A 15,920-nucleotide genomic window follows, 5' to 3' on the forward strand; every position below is an offset into this window, starting at 1 on the left:
TTCCCTTCTGTTTCTTGTCCTTCTCCTGCTCCATTGCCTTTCTTTGCCCTGCGTCTTTTCTCAGCCCAGCAGGCCTAAAAAATGACAAACGGCTCTTGTCAAGGCCTGAATATACTTGAGTTGCCTCATTTAGCCCCAAGGCCCAGGTTTTGCTCACCACTGTTAGACTGAGAAAACACAGTGCTCAATAGAGATGTTATAAGATACAAAATGCAGGACTGTACATTTACGCCAGGGGTTTGCAGAGAAAAGAGAGTGACTTTATTGCTTTATCCCTTTTTTTCCCTTCAGCAAAATTACTTGGTCCTGGATATCTTGGGAGCTTTCTGCCCAGAAAATAGCATGAACTTGCCATGAATAAACCTTCACTTAAAGTTTGAAGCACAATTCAGGAAATTTTCTTGCAGATTGTCAATTAGGATTAACTGAGGTTTATTCACACCTTTCATATAATGCTTAATCAATTTAATACAAAAAATAATTTGGGGGTAGACATACCAATAGGACAGCCTCCATTCCACTTATTCATTTGTTTAAAACATGTACTTTTTATGATGTTTGATGCTGGAGAAGACTCCCGCGAGTCCCTTGGACTGCAAGGCGATCAAACCGGTCAGTCCTCGAGGAGATCAACCCTGACTGCTCTTTAGAAGGCCAGATCCTGAAGATGAAACTCAAATACTTTGGCCACCTAATGAGAAGGAAGGACTCACTGGAGAAGAGCCTAATGCTGGGAACGATTGAGGGGAAAAGAAGAAGGGGATGGCAGAGAATGAGGGGGCTGGATGGAGTCACTGAAGCAGTAGGTGTGTGCTTAAATAATCTCCGGAGGATGGTAGAGGACAGGAAGACCTGGAGGAACGTTGTCCATGGGGGTCAGACATGACTTCGTAATTAACAACAAAGTCTGTAACAGTCTCCTAACGTCCTCTCAGCCATACTATTTTTAAAAAATGGTTGCCTAATGTTCTCCGGATTTGATCCCTGGGCTTAAAGTGTTAGGTTTTTCAAAGATGATTTTTCTAAGTTACATTTTTCTTGATAAAGCAAATTCAATCCTTAAATTGTAGTTAGGTTTGTTGTAACCTTGCAGAAACGGAAAACTAATTCTCAAATATAGTTTGCAGTAAAACAATATTTTGCAGGTGAGGCTAAGGGCTCACCCTAAGGGCTCTGCTTTCATGCTGAATAATTCTTTGAAATTGGAACAATTGTTCCATATGAAATTGGCAATAAATGGTTGCTTTGATGCTTAAAATGTTGAAAAGACCTACCATCTGAGTGTTGCATCTAGCATTATAATGCAATTAGATAAAATTGTAAGTTGCAGCAAGATTACTTTGCTCAAGGATATGCTTGGCTGCTTTCCCAGAAGTTATATTTGACATAACTCTACAGGGACCTTTTCCCTCCATGGTTATGTTATAAAGTCTAACTGTGCAAAACAAAAATGTTAAAATTTCCAACCACAATTATCTCTGCAAATCTTTTCCCCCTATTTTTATGTAAGAGAGATTTCTGTAGAGTATTTATTTAGTGATCTTCATAGAAGAACCATGGATTGCACCATTTCAATACTACTTTTTTGTGCCAATTATATCAGATTTGTACTGTAGAAGTTTGTCTATATTGCCAGGAGCCTTAGTTCAAGCACAACAGTAGTGATCAACAGTAGCACAACAGTAGTGATCAGTGTTTTTCAAAGTTGGCCTGAGGATTCTGGGAGTTGAAGTCTTCACATCTTATAGTTGCCAAGATTGAAAACACTGTTTTAGATATTTTACATTAGGAGTGGATACACTGAGAACTGTCAGTGGAGATTCTCAGTCATGGTTGTCCCAAAGGTTTTTTTTCAAGGGGCAACTGGACTTTCTGGGGTTTTTTTGGAAGGTTTCACGTCTCATCCAAGAAGAAGCTTTTCAGCTCCTTCGATGAGAAGTTTCTTGGATGAGAAGCAAAACGTCTTCAAAGAAAAACCTGAAAGTCTAGTTGCCTCTTGAAAAAGCACCTTTGGATTACACCGAGAAAAAAATCTTGTCTGTTTCCTATTGCTTTTTAGTAGCTCCACTGTAGCTGGACATGGAGTATTGAGGCTAGTATAATACTTCTTCTTTCCATGCCATGCATGTAATTAAGGGAATGGGGTTTTGATCGTGTGGACATGCCTTCCATCTTGTCTTTTTTTCACTCTCTTCCCCCCCCGCAAATAACTTATGGATACCCCTAGAGAAAACAAAGAAATACAGAATCATAAACTATTCAATAAGATTTGGGAGAGGTATTAAAACCAGAGAGCACGTAAGTAAACGAATAGACTTAAGAACTGCCATGCAGAGCATGGAAGAACCAATATCTTTCTCCTCTTGGGAGATAGCTCGCTATTGGGGTGCTGTTCCTGAGTGGCCTCGAATTGCTTTATTATCTTTGTCTTCACAGGAGGTAGATTGTTCTTGATGGTTGTGCAAATTATGGACAAATTATCTATTTGAGAGAAGTTTTCTCCCCCAAATATGTTAATCCCAAATGAATGATAAAGCAAAAGTTCTGACAAAAATCCTTTGATTATCTGTTCGTATGTCCCCCTATTGAAGAAATACCATCTGCAGGCACCATATAGTTAAAATACTTTGGAACCGTCCACTTCTGAATATTCACACCATTGCCTCCTTATTATATGTTAAGACAAATTAACTTAATTTTTAATTAATTTTCAATTAAAAATTGACTTAATCTTTAAAAAGACTGAATTATGTTACCTCTGAATACTGGCATTATTTAATTATTTAATTATGTTTGTTGTATGTTGGTTTTTAGTCTATATATCTTCTGTGCTGCTCAGTCTCTGGAAATGAAGCTTTGTTTACTTATTCATTAAATAATATATAATTCTGTGTCTTTTGTGGCAAAGTGCTTCATTATAAATTAATTATAACCTTTAGTAATAATTGTATCGAATGTCAATTCGATACTTGTATCGAATAATTGTATCGAGATGACTTCTAAAAAATTGCAAAATACTGTTGTTTAAAATGGACAACAAATGCCACTCAGGAGAAGCTGGACTGTGCAATATTTGCTAACGTTATGTTGTTATTACAGTAATAATCAGGAGTGGGATTCTACCACTTCATACTTATTCGCTAGAACCAGTTGTTAACATTCTAAGCAGTTTGGAGAACCGGTTGTTGGAAGAAATTACTGGCCTAATCCTGTAAGGAAGGCAGGAAAGAAACATTCTGGTGTTGCTTACAGAAACTGCCTCTCCGTTAACCCTTATTACATTCTTGGCAGGACTAGACTTCCTGTCTCAAGAACTTCTCTGGAGTTTTTTCCCCCTCCTTTGCTGGTACTTTGCTTGTGCAGAGTGACCAATCAAAGTTACAATGGCACTGAAAAAAGTAACTTATGACCATTTTTCACACTTACAACGGTTGCAGCATCCCCACAGTCATGAGAGGCCAGGCGAGGAGATGTGTGCCTCGATGTGAGTGGTATTGAGTTGTCCACACCCAGTTAATAATATGACCACCAAGCCACATCCACTCAGTCACATGACCACCAAGCCATGCCCACCAACTAAGCCACACCCACAGAACCGGTTGTTAAAAAATTTGAATCCCACCCCTGGTAATAATGGTAATAAAAATATTCTTTTTTAAATACCTCATTTTATCCATGTCATTTCAGATTTACCATCATTTTAAGGGCTTTATACTTCCTTTTTTTTAAAATGATAACTTGGAATTTTATGGCAGTGCTGCCATTTTGGGTTTTAGTCATAGAATCACAGAATACATAAATACATAAATATACAGTATTATTGTCCTATATAGTTATGTTGATTCAACAGTATACAAGTAGAATATGTATATATTTATAAAATCATTTTCCATATATTAAATTACACTTTAATAGTATTTTTGATAGTTATTATCACTATTTTTGCCTAGGAGTTGGTGCAGCCTACATAATGGTAATTTAATTTACTGCTACTATTTTTGGTTTCCTGAAGCTTAAAAACATTATTTAAAATAGATTAAATATATAAAGTAATTACATTTATTCTTAAGTGTTTCTTTTTGAATAATTCAGATCATAATATCACAGTTTGGAAATACCTTCTTTAAATTATTTTCTCAACTTTATGCAGGCATTAGAATTATTAAATTACTAAAATATAAGTGAAATTGTTCCAGGGCTCCATTATTTTTTTAACCCCGAATTCAAGCTTTATTTATGCTTCCTAGCTGTCCTTAAATTGCAGAGAAGCTATTCCATTTCAATTCTCATTTATTTCCAAAAGTATCGTCTGCAATTCAGAAACATTGGCATCCAATAAAATATTCTTTGACAAAAGGAAATTGGTTTTTTCTCTTTCATATGCAAACAAATGCAAGGTTGAAAAGGGCTAGGGAATAGAAAGGAATCAGAATAATTGGGTAGAATGATTATCTGGGAAAGAAGGCAATACAGATTTTTGAAATATAAATGTAGCACATTTTAATATGTTAGAAAAAGTCAAGGCTGAAAAATAATTTCAGATCATTGTGCAGATCTGTTTCTTTATGAAGTTCACTAAAACATGGAGGACAGCAATTCAATTCCGCTGATGCTTTGGGGCTCATGATGCCACGAGATGGCACTTAAAAACCTCTTATTTTTAAAACCAACATTAAAAAAACACTACAGTAGAATCATAGAATGGATGAAGAGGGAAGTTACCTAGAGAGAATGTATTTACTTAATTTACTTTTTATTTAAAACTTTTATAAACTGACTAGCCCAATGTCCCCCAGCTGGCTTTTGTGGCTAATGTGGGACTTGAACTCATAGTTTTTTATTTTCTAGCCTATTGCCACTGGACCAAACTGGTCCATTATATCAAACTCCTGGCAGCTCCCAATCAACAGCTAAAACAATATGAATAATAAAACAACATACTGCCATAACAAAATTGGAAGGGACCTTGGAAATCTTCGAGTCCAGCCCCCTGTTCAGACAGAAACCCTATACCATTTCAGATAAATGTTTGTCCAAATTCTTCTTAAAAACTTCCAGTGTTGGAGCACTCACACCTTCTGGAGGTAACTTGTTCCACCGATTAATTGTTCTGTCAGGAAATTTCTCCTTAGTTCTAGGTTCTTTCTCTCCATGATTAGTTTCTAACCATTGCGTCTCATTCTGCCTTCAGATGCTTTGGAAAATAGTTTGACTTCCTCTTCCTTGTGGCAACACTGCTAGCATGTCACCCCAGTCCTTCTTTTCATTAAACATATTACATCTACCGTGTTTCTCATATAATAAGGCCAGGTCTTTTTTTTTTTTTTTTTTGAGCCCCGAAAAAATGGCTAGGCTCTCTTTTCGGAGGTGACTTAATTCCCCCCCTTGCATCTTTGGGTGGGCGGGTGGCGACGGCTTGGATGTTGACCTCGGCATTGGTGGGGCACGGGGTCAACGCAGGCAGCACCATATCCGGGTGTGCAACAAAAGTACTTCCTAATGGCAACCCCCCCCACCATTCCCCACCATTTCGCATGTTTTAATATAGGCCTTAATTGGGGGGGAGGGGCTTAATTTCATTTCATGCCTATAAAACATGCTGGGACTTCCTATTGGGGGAGGCCGTATTGTTGGAGAAACAGGGTATTAAAATCATAAATGTTAAAAATCTGGCACTATTACCTCTGTTCACTTCCAGATTTGATTAAGCCATCCAAGAAACTGTTTGAAAACCTCTAGTGAGGTGGATCTAACAATGTTTTTTTAAATCTCTTAACAGCTCAAAGATTCAGAAGCTTTCACTTTGATTGTCCCATCTTTTAATTTCTGTCAAATGGTTCTATCTGCTCTCACTATCAACTGAGAACAAACCTACCCTTCTTTGTATCTTTAAGCCTTTTAGAAATGTACAGTATTACTGTATATCTCTCCTCAGACTTCTCTTTTGCTATTTAGACATGTTGAACTCCTTCAACTATTCCTGCAAGACTTGGCTTCTAAACTGGACCTAAATGATGCTTAGATTACAATTCAGTTATCTGTAAGGTTTACACTTCTGAATTTTATCTAGAATTTCCAAGGTTACAAAATATACTGAAATATATATTTTAAAATTTATATGCTTGAGCGAAGTACATTGAAGATATCCAAACTTTGTGGATTTTCACCAGCATGCATAATAATGTATTGAGAGATAAATATAGACAGGGCCCATTTATCAATGAATTTGTGCAAACATGGCATTTTATGGTGGTGGCGCAGTGGTTAGAATGCAGTACTGCAGGCTACTTCTGCTGACTGACTGCAGTTCGGCAGTTCAATTTTTACCAACTCAAGGTTGACTCAGCCTTCCATCCTTCTGAAGTCAGTAAAATGAGAACCCAGATTATTTGGAGCAATATGCTGACTCTGTAAAACTCTGTAAAGCTGCAAAGCACTGTGAAGTGGTATATAAGTCTAAGTACTATTGCTATTATGGAACCTGCTTATTCCCACTTATTACTTGCCTTCCATATCTCAATTTAAATTGTACATTAAACTATTCCATGAATCTGATGAAATAAGCTGCAACTCATGCTGAAGCCTTTTAATAAAATTTGCTAATTAGAAAATGTGCTTCCAGACACCTGATTTTATGGGATTTGAGCGATCCATCCCCCACTTCTAAGGTATTCAGGCATAGTTCTATATTTTAGAATAAATAGGACTCTGTATGGATATATACCCACTAGAACTTTTAGAAGCAAACCAGGCTTCTCCTGTTGTAAATATTTGGAATGTTTGCCATTATTGGAAGAACAACTTTTGTACTTGTTGAACATTTGCTGACTTTATATAGTTTGATAACTTTTTCGTGATCATTTTATCCCACACTCAAGAAAGCCAGCTGTCATTTAGTTCCATTTTTGGCATCTTATTTTATGACAACCCTGCACCTACCCACATATACCTTTCTCATGCATGTGCCTGAGATGAAATGAAGACACTGCAGTTAAACTATGAATAATTCCCAACTGACTTTGTCTTGTGAAAAATAAACCTCTGACACTTGCATTAAATTCCTCCATTTTCATCTGTTACTGAAACTCTACACCAGTGTTTTTGAACCTTGGCAATTTTAATATACGTGGACCAGTCAGTTAGTTAGAAAACTAGATAATTTCAGGTAGACCTTTATTTTAATTTTGCTCTGCTACAGCTGTTATTCAGCTGTATCATTTATTTGATTTGTATGACTTGCAGATACTTTAAAAATCTAAGACACTGATTAATTGACTTATGTGTCACCAGATCACTGTCAATGCTTAGGGACCGCATTGATTTTTCCATGAAAAATGTTAAAACACACATTTACATTAACATTAAAACTGATTAGCAAGGGTGTGCTGGAAGAGAGGCCTCTTTACAAACACTGAGGAAGGGTTTGCAAAATGCATCTTCTGTATGAGTAGCGGTTTTTGGCTTCTCTCTTTTTTAGAAAAGAAGTTGGGTTTTCACTGAGCAGAGATGCTTGTTAGGTGGCAATAAGGGCACATTCTTAAGTAGAATAGTAAATTTATGCATGGATTAAAATAAAGCAATTTTTAATTAATCATAATGGTTGTGATGGTATAAAGAAAAAATGACTTATGAGATATAAAGAATGTACGATATATGTGGTAGCGTTCACCAAAGGTGATGACTCTTATTTCATCACATTTTATTCGGTGTCAATGTTAAATGGGGAATTCTATAGCTTGTGTCGAGAATAGGAACAATGAGTATGAGACAAAGTCAGTGTAAGAAATTATGCCTGGGACAGTCAAGGATGTTGTTGGAGCGCTAGTGTGGCATCTGCAGGAGAAGCAAGTTGTGTGACCCATGTCATGATGTCATTGTGGTTCTAACAGAGCCCTATATGGCTTAATATTCCCTAAGATCATCCCATCCAACAGCCAATGAACAGTAGCAGAAATCTGGAACAGATTAATTTGCAATTTATTTTATTCTCCCCTTCCCACCCCAATAGTTGTTTCTTTCCCTTCTGTGAGACAAGTTCAGTGGTGGTATTCAAATATTTTACTACCGTTCTCTGGGTGTGGCTTGGTGGTCGTGGTGTGGCATGGCTTGGTGGGCGTGGCAGGGGAAGGATACTGTAAAATCTCCATTCCCTCCCCACCCCACTAACCTGCTTTCCAGCTCTGTTCTCCTGTGCAGGCAACAAAAGAAGACCCAGCCGATCAGCTGGGACTCGGGAGGCAGAGAATAGATGGGGGCGGGGCCAGTCAGAGGTGGTATTTACAGGTTCTCCGAACTAGTCAAAATTTCCTCTATCAGTTCTCCAGAACCTGTCAGAACTTGCTGAATACCACCTCAGGACAAGTTGATGTTGTTGATTGGGGTGTCAAACTCATGGGCTGTGAGCCGGATACGTCACACATGCAAACATGCCCTAAACATGCCCTGTTTAGTGAAGGGGGGGCGGGAAATCACGGTACATTATGTGACGACTCTGTGACGAGTTTGACATCCCTGTTATCGATGGATATTAGCAAGGAGAGAATCTGAGCAATAAAACATCTAACCAGATATCATTTTTCCCACTAAATTAATTTACGATGTTTCAGCTGTAAACACTGAATCCAGAGAGCCATCAGGTGCAGTCTCAGCTGGTTTTTTGGTCACTCTTTTTTTTCTTCATTATTTCCAAATGTAATCCTCCTGGAGATAAGAAACCTTATTTTCTATTTTTATGAAAGCTACATACAAGTCATCAATCACTAAATGTATTTCATCTTGCTTACCATAAATTAAGTTACACTTTTTACACTGTATAAGGATTTGTCAGGTGTTCCTGAAATAAAAAGACGAATGAGCAGCTTGGTGCCATAATCTATTTGCAGATGAAAAATTGGCATTTTGTAAACCATAGCACACTCTGAAGAAAGAGCTTTAATATCTGCATGAACAGAAAGGAATTTGACCTACTTTAATATGAGTATGGGTCACATTTTATAAGATTACATGATGCTGTTCCAATTTCTCTAAGAATTTCAGTATATTTGAACTGATCCTTCAAAAAAATAAGGCAGCTCTCATTTAGTGACTGCTTCTTGCAGTGACCATTTGCAGTTTTAAAAGGGGTGAAAAAAATAACTTGATAACCAATTCACATCTATAACCTTTGCAGGTTATAAAGAAAAATGAAGGATTATAAAGTATAGTTGTGGCTTAGTGACCATTTTGCTTAACAACTGAATTTTATGATTATGATTATCAATTATGGTTAGCAATTATGATTGCTAAATGAGGACTACCATGGCAACATTCAGGTTATATTTTTTTCCCGTAGCAGCATACACTGTTCTGGAATCAGTGTGACATAATTGTTAATGTAGTGGTGTTGTGATAAGGTGTGACATGATATTCAGCCTTGGAAACTAAATGGATGATTGAGCCTGCAGACTCTTGGCCTAGCCTTCCTCATTAGGTTATTATTATTTTTTTTGTAAATTTTATTTGATTTTCACAAAAAGAAAGAAATACAAATAAAACATCTTTTTGGAAAGCAGCATAATCCCGGATTACATTTCTTCGTACAGACACAAATTCAAGTTCATGCTCATTTTTATATTCTATTCCATATCTTATTACTATTTTACATTTTCTACATGGGTTCTCCCCTATGTTAATTTTCTCAATTTTATTTTATTTATTTCATCTCAATTCAGTTCATTATACTTATATTTTTTGTCTGTCCTGTTTCAATTGTCTATTATCTTTTCTCATTAAACAAAATTTCTCCTGTAGTTACTGATTGGAGTATGACGTCTTTATATCTTTCCCCTAAAGCTATAACACTTAATGTAATACATAACTTCTATTCGGATTCTGCTTGGTACATTCTTAAACTACACACAGTATTCTTGAAAAGAAAAAAAAAAAGAAATTTTTTAAAATGTATATAATTAGGACAACATTCCATTCCAATTCAATTCTATCATTAATATTAATATTCATTAAAGTCTTAACATTTGTCACGTTACTTTTCAATTAAGTATCATACTTCTATGGGAACAATTATAAACTTTCCATAGTTAATTCCCCCCCCCTTTCACTTATCTTTTATAAAACATTGACTAATTAAAATGTTCCCGTTCCTTCCTAATTCAATTTTCTCATTTATTTTATTTCATTTACTTTATTCACAAACATTTCACTAAATTACACCAACTATTTTATCCCTCATTCTAATCATATGTTGTTTCCAATTTTCTAAAGTTATTTCTATTACAAATATAACAACACAATCTCATGTACCTTTACAGAATCCCCCTTTCAATTAGATTTTCACCCATTATCTCTAAATAAGTCCTGTTTCTTTATATTTTGCTCCGGACCTTTGTAGCTTCTTTTCCTTTTCTTCTTCCCTCTCTTCTTCTCTCTCCCCTTTTTACCCCTTTGTCTCTCTACCTCTATTTCCCTCTTCTGTATTCCCCTTTTCTGTTGCTTTCCAATATTATACTTATTTTTTGAATTATTTTTCTTTTCTTTGGTTGTTTTTTTAAGTCTTAAATTCTCCATCCTCTTTCCCCCGTTTCCTTTTTCTTCCCCACATAGAGTTACTTGTTCATTAAAGATGGCTTCTTCTTTGTCCCAGTCTTCTTGTTTTGCAGTGTTTTCTTGTTGTTTCTCATAGTTCCAGATCTCCATTTCTAAGAATTGAAAAACGAAGCCAAAAGAACCCTTCCCTTCTTGTGTATCTTCTTTGAATTGAACGTTCCATTTTCAATTCATCCAAAAGTGATGCCATTGTAGCAATTTTTAAACAACCACCCGATTGATTTTAGTCATTCAAATATAATAACCAAACATCCAGAAGTCACCAAGTAATCCAAATACACGCAAGCTGTTTCTCTTTGCTCTTTCTTTTTTTTCCACTTTCTCTTCCTGGGGTTACTATTTAGTTGCAAAGTTTCAGTTAAAATGTGTCTTTTAGAAGTCTTATTGAAATTTTACTTTAGATTCTTTTAAAGTCCAGGCAGCCTCTTCCAGATCCTGCCCTTATTCTTTTTCTCTCCCTTCCCACTTATAAAAGAAAAAGTTTTTAATGTCCAGAAATCTTTATTGTCCCTTTGGCATTTAGTTATATTTTCAGCTTAATTGCCTATTGATGCCAAAGCGGATTTTTCCAATTTCTTAGTCTCTTAGTTGTCAATATAAGGAAGGAGAGAGAAGGGGAAAAAAGCCAAACCTTTCCCTTTTCCCTTTCTTTCGCTGCTTCTGACTTTTCTTTGGGAACGATGTTATTTCTTGTAAAATTTAAATTCCAGGGTACCTTAGTTGTTGCTTTTTCAACTTAGCCCGGTCAGCCAAAACTTTCACTTCTTATCTTCCTCCTGCATGTTCTTTTCCGGTTGAGTTCTTCTTTGAGGTGGCCATTTCTGACCACCGCTCCTACCGCCTTCGGGAAAGGGAGTAATGGCCAGCTGAGGAGGAGAGATGCAGCTCTCCTTGACCCTGCTGGCAGTCTCCCCCATCTTCACCACCTCTACTGGGTGGCTTTGCCCTGAAACCAGCCGGCTCGGGGCGCTCCAGCAGCAAGCCCAGGCAGAAACTGCGCACGATCTCGGATTCCTGTCTGTCGCCGAAGCCCTTCAAACCAGAAGTCCCTCATTAGGTTATTATTATGAGTTGTCACTATGTGTACATCTTGAGATCTAGGAAGAAAGGTGGGACATAAGTCTAATTACAAGTTTTTCCTTGAACTACCTATTCCTTATTATACAAACTCAAAATATTTTCAAAGAGGTAAAAATAATTTTCCTTTGTCTTGATAACATCACAGTGTCACCAAGTTGTCCTTGACAATCCTATGAAAGGCTGATTGTGGTCCCCAGTTAATGATAACAATATATACAAAAATGTGAAATCACAGCGGCCAATTCTTTAGCTGGCCTTCATTTGCTGGTATTTATAGTGACCTGTCTGGCACAGGCTACCAGGAACAAATTCAAAAGCATTGTGGGCTTATTCCAAACACAAGAATTTGGTCTACTAATGGTCAGATTGGTACCAAAATGGACTTCAAGAGGGGCTGGATTTAGGTTTCGTTTGGAGGCATAGGGACTCCAGACTGATGGTGGCTCAGCCTGGTTGTCTCCTACAGATCATTTTCATCCAGACTCCTCCTCGTCCTCGTCCTCCTCCACCTCCTCCTCCTTGTCTTCGTCTTCATTGCACAGTCAGCCACATATTCAGACTGGATTTGGCATTTTTTTTAAAAAATTTTTTTATTAACTTTACAAAACAATACACAGACAATCAAGGCATAGTAACATAAAAGATCTTTTCTGGAAAAACCAGTAGAACATACAAAATATTTCCAAATTGTAATATGTATATTTACATTATCTGCTCAACTTCATATCTTATCCCAATTTCTCCTTTTCATTCTATTATCCAAATTATATTTCTTACTAATTAAAAATTTTTGCCTTTCAAAAACAATACACAAACATACAAGACATAAAACATAAAAAACATAAAACATCTTTTCTGAAAGCTGCTTGATCCCGGGTTAAAACTCTTCGCACAGACGCAAATTCAAAAATCATATTTACTTTATATATCATTCCATATCTTATTACCATTTTCAATTTTCTATATAGCTTCTTCCCTCTTTTATCTTTCTTAGTTTTATTTTGTTTATCTTATCTCAATACAATTCATAATACTTATCATTCTTTGTCTGTTCTTTTCCAGTTATCCATTCATCTTTTCTCTTTAAATGTACTTCTCCTGTACACTGATTGGAGTGACGCCTTTGACTCTTTCCCTTAACTTAATAATACTTAATATAACACTTACATTATATTGGGATTCTGATTAGTACATTCTAAAATTACACAATAAATTTTATAAGAAAAGCAAGAACACTACAATTACAAAATAAAAGCATATAAACCACCATCGATACCATTAAAAAGCTAATCATATATATTGATACTCATTTATATCTTAAACATTTTACTCTAAATACACATATAAAAACACAATCTTATGTACCTTCCAGAATCCCTGTTTCAATTAGATTTACCCATTGTCTCGAAATAGGTTTTGTTTCTTTAAATCTTGCTTCCCACCATTAAGGCTTCTCATCCCCTCCTTTCTCTCTTGTTTATTTTTCTCCTTGCCCTTTTTACCCCATTGTCTCTCCTCCTCCCTTTTCTTCTTCTGCTTACCCACTTTCTGTTGTTTTCTAACCTTGTATCCACCTTTCATCTCATTTTTCTCTTTTTGGATTGTTTTCTCAAACCTTAAAATCCCCTTTTTCTTTTCCTCTTCCTCCTCCTCCCCAAAGAAAACCCATTGTTCAGCCAAGATGGCTTCTACTTCTTCTTTATTCCAGTCATCCTGCTGCATAGTCAGTTTTTCATAAGTGCATACCGCCATTTCTAGAAATTGAAAAAGAGTGCCCAAAGTGTCTTTTCCATCTTGCTCTTCTTTTTTATATTTTTGATATTGAATTTTTAGTTCATCCAGAAGCAATGCCATCATGAAGAGAAAAACTTCTTCAAAAACAGCCACCCAAGTATTTTTAATCAAGAATAATTCCAAAAAGTTCCAAAGTCACTAAGAGATCCAAATAAACTATTTCTTTTAATACTTTTCTTTCTTTCTTCTCTTTCTCTTTCTGGGGTTACTGATTGATCAAAGAGTTCCCATTAAAATGTATCTTTCTTTAAAGTTCTAGGCAGTCTCCTCCTTTTTCAAGTTCTGCTCCAAAAATTTTTTTTCCTCTCCCCACACTTACAACAGCAATTTCCCTTTAAATGCTCAGAAATCCATACCTCAAATATGGGTTTTCCAATTTCTGAAGTTGTTAAATCCAATGTCCAGAAATCCTTTATCCCATGTCTTTAACTTTCAAATTGAATTACCTTCGGTGCCCAGATATATTTTCCAAGTCTCCGTCTGCTATTTCTATGGGGTGGGAGAGTGAAGAAAAAAAAGTTTTCCCATGACAGCTTTCTCCGGCGCTTTTCTCTTCTTAGGGATACAATGTATCTTTCAGGCAATTCAAGCAATTCCGTTTCCAGCGTTTTAAAGGTTGTTATTTTCCCGGCTCAGCCAGCACTTTCATTCTGATTCTTCTTTCTCCTTCTTCCTCCAGCACAATCTTTTCCAGCTGCCGGCTTCTTTGTGGCGGCCATTACTGACTGCCGCTCCACCACCTTGAGAAAAGGAGGTTATGCTGGGTGAGGAGGGGGTCTGCGACACTCCCTAACCCCTTCCCAGATCCTCCCTATCTTCAGCTGCCTCTACAGGGCAGCCTTATCCTCCAGACCCATCAGGATCGGAGGCACCAAGACGGCTAGTGCAACAGGGATCGCGCACAGTCGCGAATCCCCGCCGCCGCCAAAGCCTGGCAAACTGGAAGGGCGGATTTGGCGTTTTGATCCACCAATCGGGTCTGATAAATTTAGTATTTCCAGAAATCAAGGAAGCCCTTTAGGGCTCCATTCATAACTGGTATAACAACAGATTTAGTCTACCTCTTCAGCTAAGACCTGTTTGATATGGTTGCACCTGTTCAGCATAGTGCTTTGCATCACGAGGGCACATCGACCTCTCAACCCTAATAAAATGCTGTTCTTTTGGTGGAGCAAAATATCCTTTAATATTATTATTCATTTAATGCAACTACCTTAGATCCTTCTAAAGCAGTTACTTTTATCTATTTTCATATTCCTAAATGTTTTTTTCAGTATTAAAAGAGGATTTTAAAAAATGGTGTAGATAAAGTTACAGAAAAATTCCATGCAGTTACATAGCTGGTTTCTTCTGTGTGCTCATTTCCATAGCAGGCACCATTCAGCCCAAGGAACAACGATTGCTGAACTGTTTGATCACAAAAATCTACTTTTAAAGGTTATTTTTTAAAACAGGACTGATGGAAAAGAATAATATATGTGTAATATAAAATCACACAGCCACCTTAAGCATGTGTTTAATGTGGAAGTCGAAAAAAATGCCTTTTTTTTCTCTTACATGATATTACCTATCTATCTATGTTTGTTTCCATTGTTGTATTCAATCTTCTGGAAGCCTCTTTGTATTACCTTTTTACATGTATTTCTGCTAGAGGCGTGCTGATTAAAGGCAAACATGCAAACACGCAATTCAAGTCTTTGCTTCCATTGTACAAAGAGGAGTCCCCTCCCCTCCTGTTTTCTACTGGCTTTAAAAGCTAAAGTGTGATTATAATAGTAATGCCGTGGGGACCCTTCAAAGCAGACAGGTACATCAGTATGCTCTGGTGTGTGCATGTAACATTTGTACAGTCCCAGAAAAAGATGCAGCTGGGTGAAGAAATTTGCAGGTCCTTCCATGCATACCTGTGATGGTATGAGAGAGAGAATATAAGGGCAGTTTCTTAAATGCTTGATTAGATTCTTTCCTATGCATATCTCAAAAGATATTGAATGGATTTTTCTTGGAACTAACCGAGATATTAATAATTCAGTAAGGTATCTAATTCTGCAAATCTTTCTGTAGATTGAAGAGGACACTATAGCTTTCCTGGACCACAGTGACAGTGATGAGGAATTTGATCCAAGTACACTTCCAGATCCAGATGGATACAAAGATGTCAAACAAGAAATTCTTCCAAAAAGCCACAGGTATTTCGTTGCATTGACATTTTAATTTACTTTCCTTCTTTGTTTTTTTCCCCCTTCTTCTCTAGCTTACCAGATTCTAAATGATCAGTCAAACTTACCTTCACTCTGTTGCAGTTAGATCATCCAATTAGCTTAGACCAGTGATGGCTAACCTGTTTGTCGTCACGGCTGAAAGTGTGCGCAGGCGTGTTCGACAGCACGCACGTGTGCCTGTACCAATAATGCAATGTACACGCGACCCCCTCTCACTCCACC

At 36.9% G+C, this 15,920-nt stretch overlaps 1 protein-coding gene across 1 annotated transcript in view; it reads left to right on the forward strand.

Moving 5' to 3' along the window:
* The window catches only part of DDX10 (DEAD-box helicase 10), a 159,250-nt gene that overhangs the window by 129,103 nt on the left and 14,227 nt on the right, over positions 1-15,920 (forward strand). The window contains exon 17 of the mRNA XM_026721030.2: positions 15,541-15,665. Within this exon, the coding sequence (XP_026576815.1) occupies positions 15,541-15,665 (125 nt within the window). The remainder of the gene's footprint in view (positions 1-15,540; positions 15,666-15,920) is intronic.

Source organism: Pseudonaja textilis, chromosome 7 (assembly GCF_049901715.1).
Source record: "Pseudonaja textilis isolate UNSWEBS1 chromosome 7, rPseTex1.2, whole genome shotgun sequence".
Lineage (NCBI taxonomy): Eukaryota > Metazoa > Chordata > Lepidosauria > Squamata > Elapidae > Pseudonaja > Pseudonaja textilis.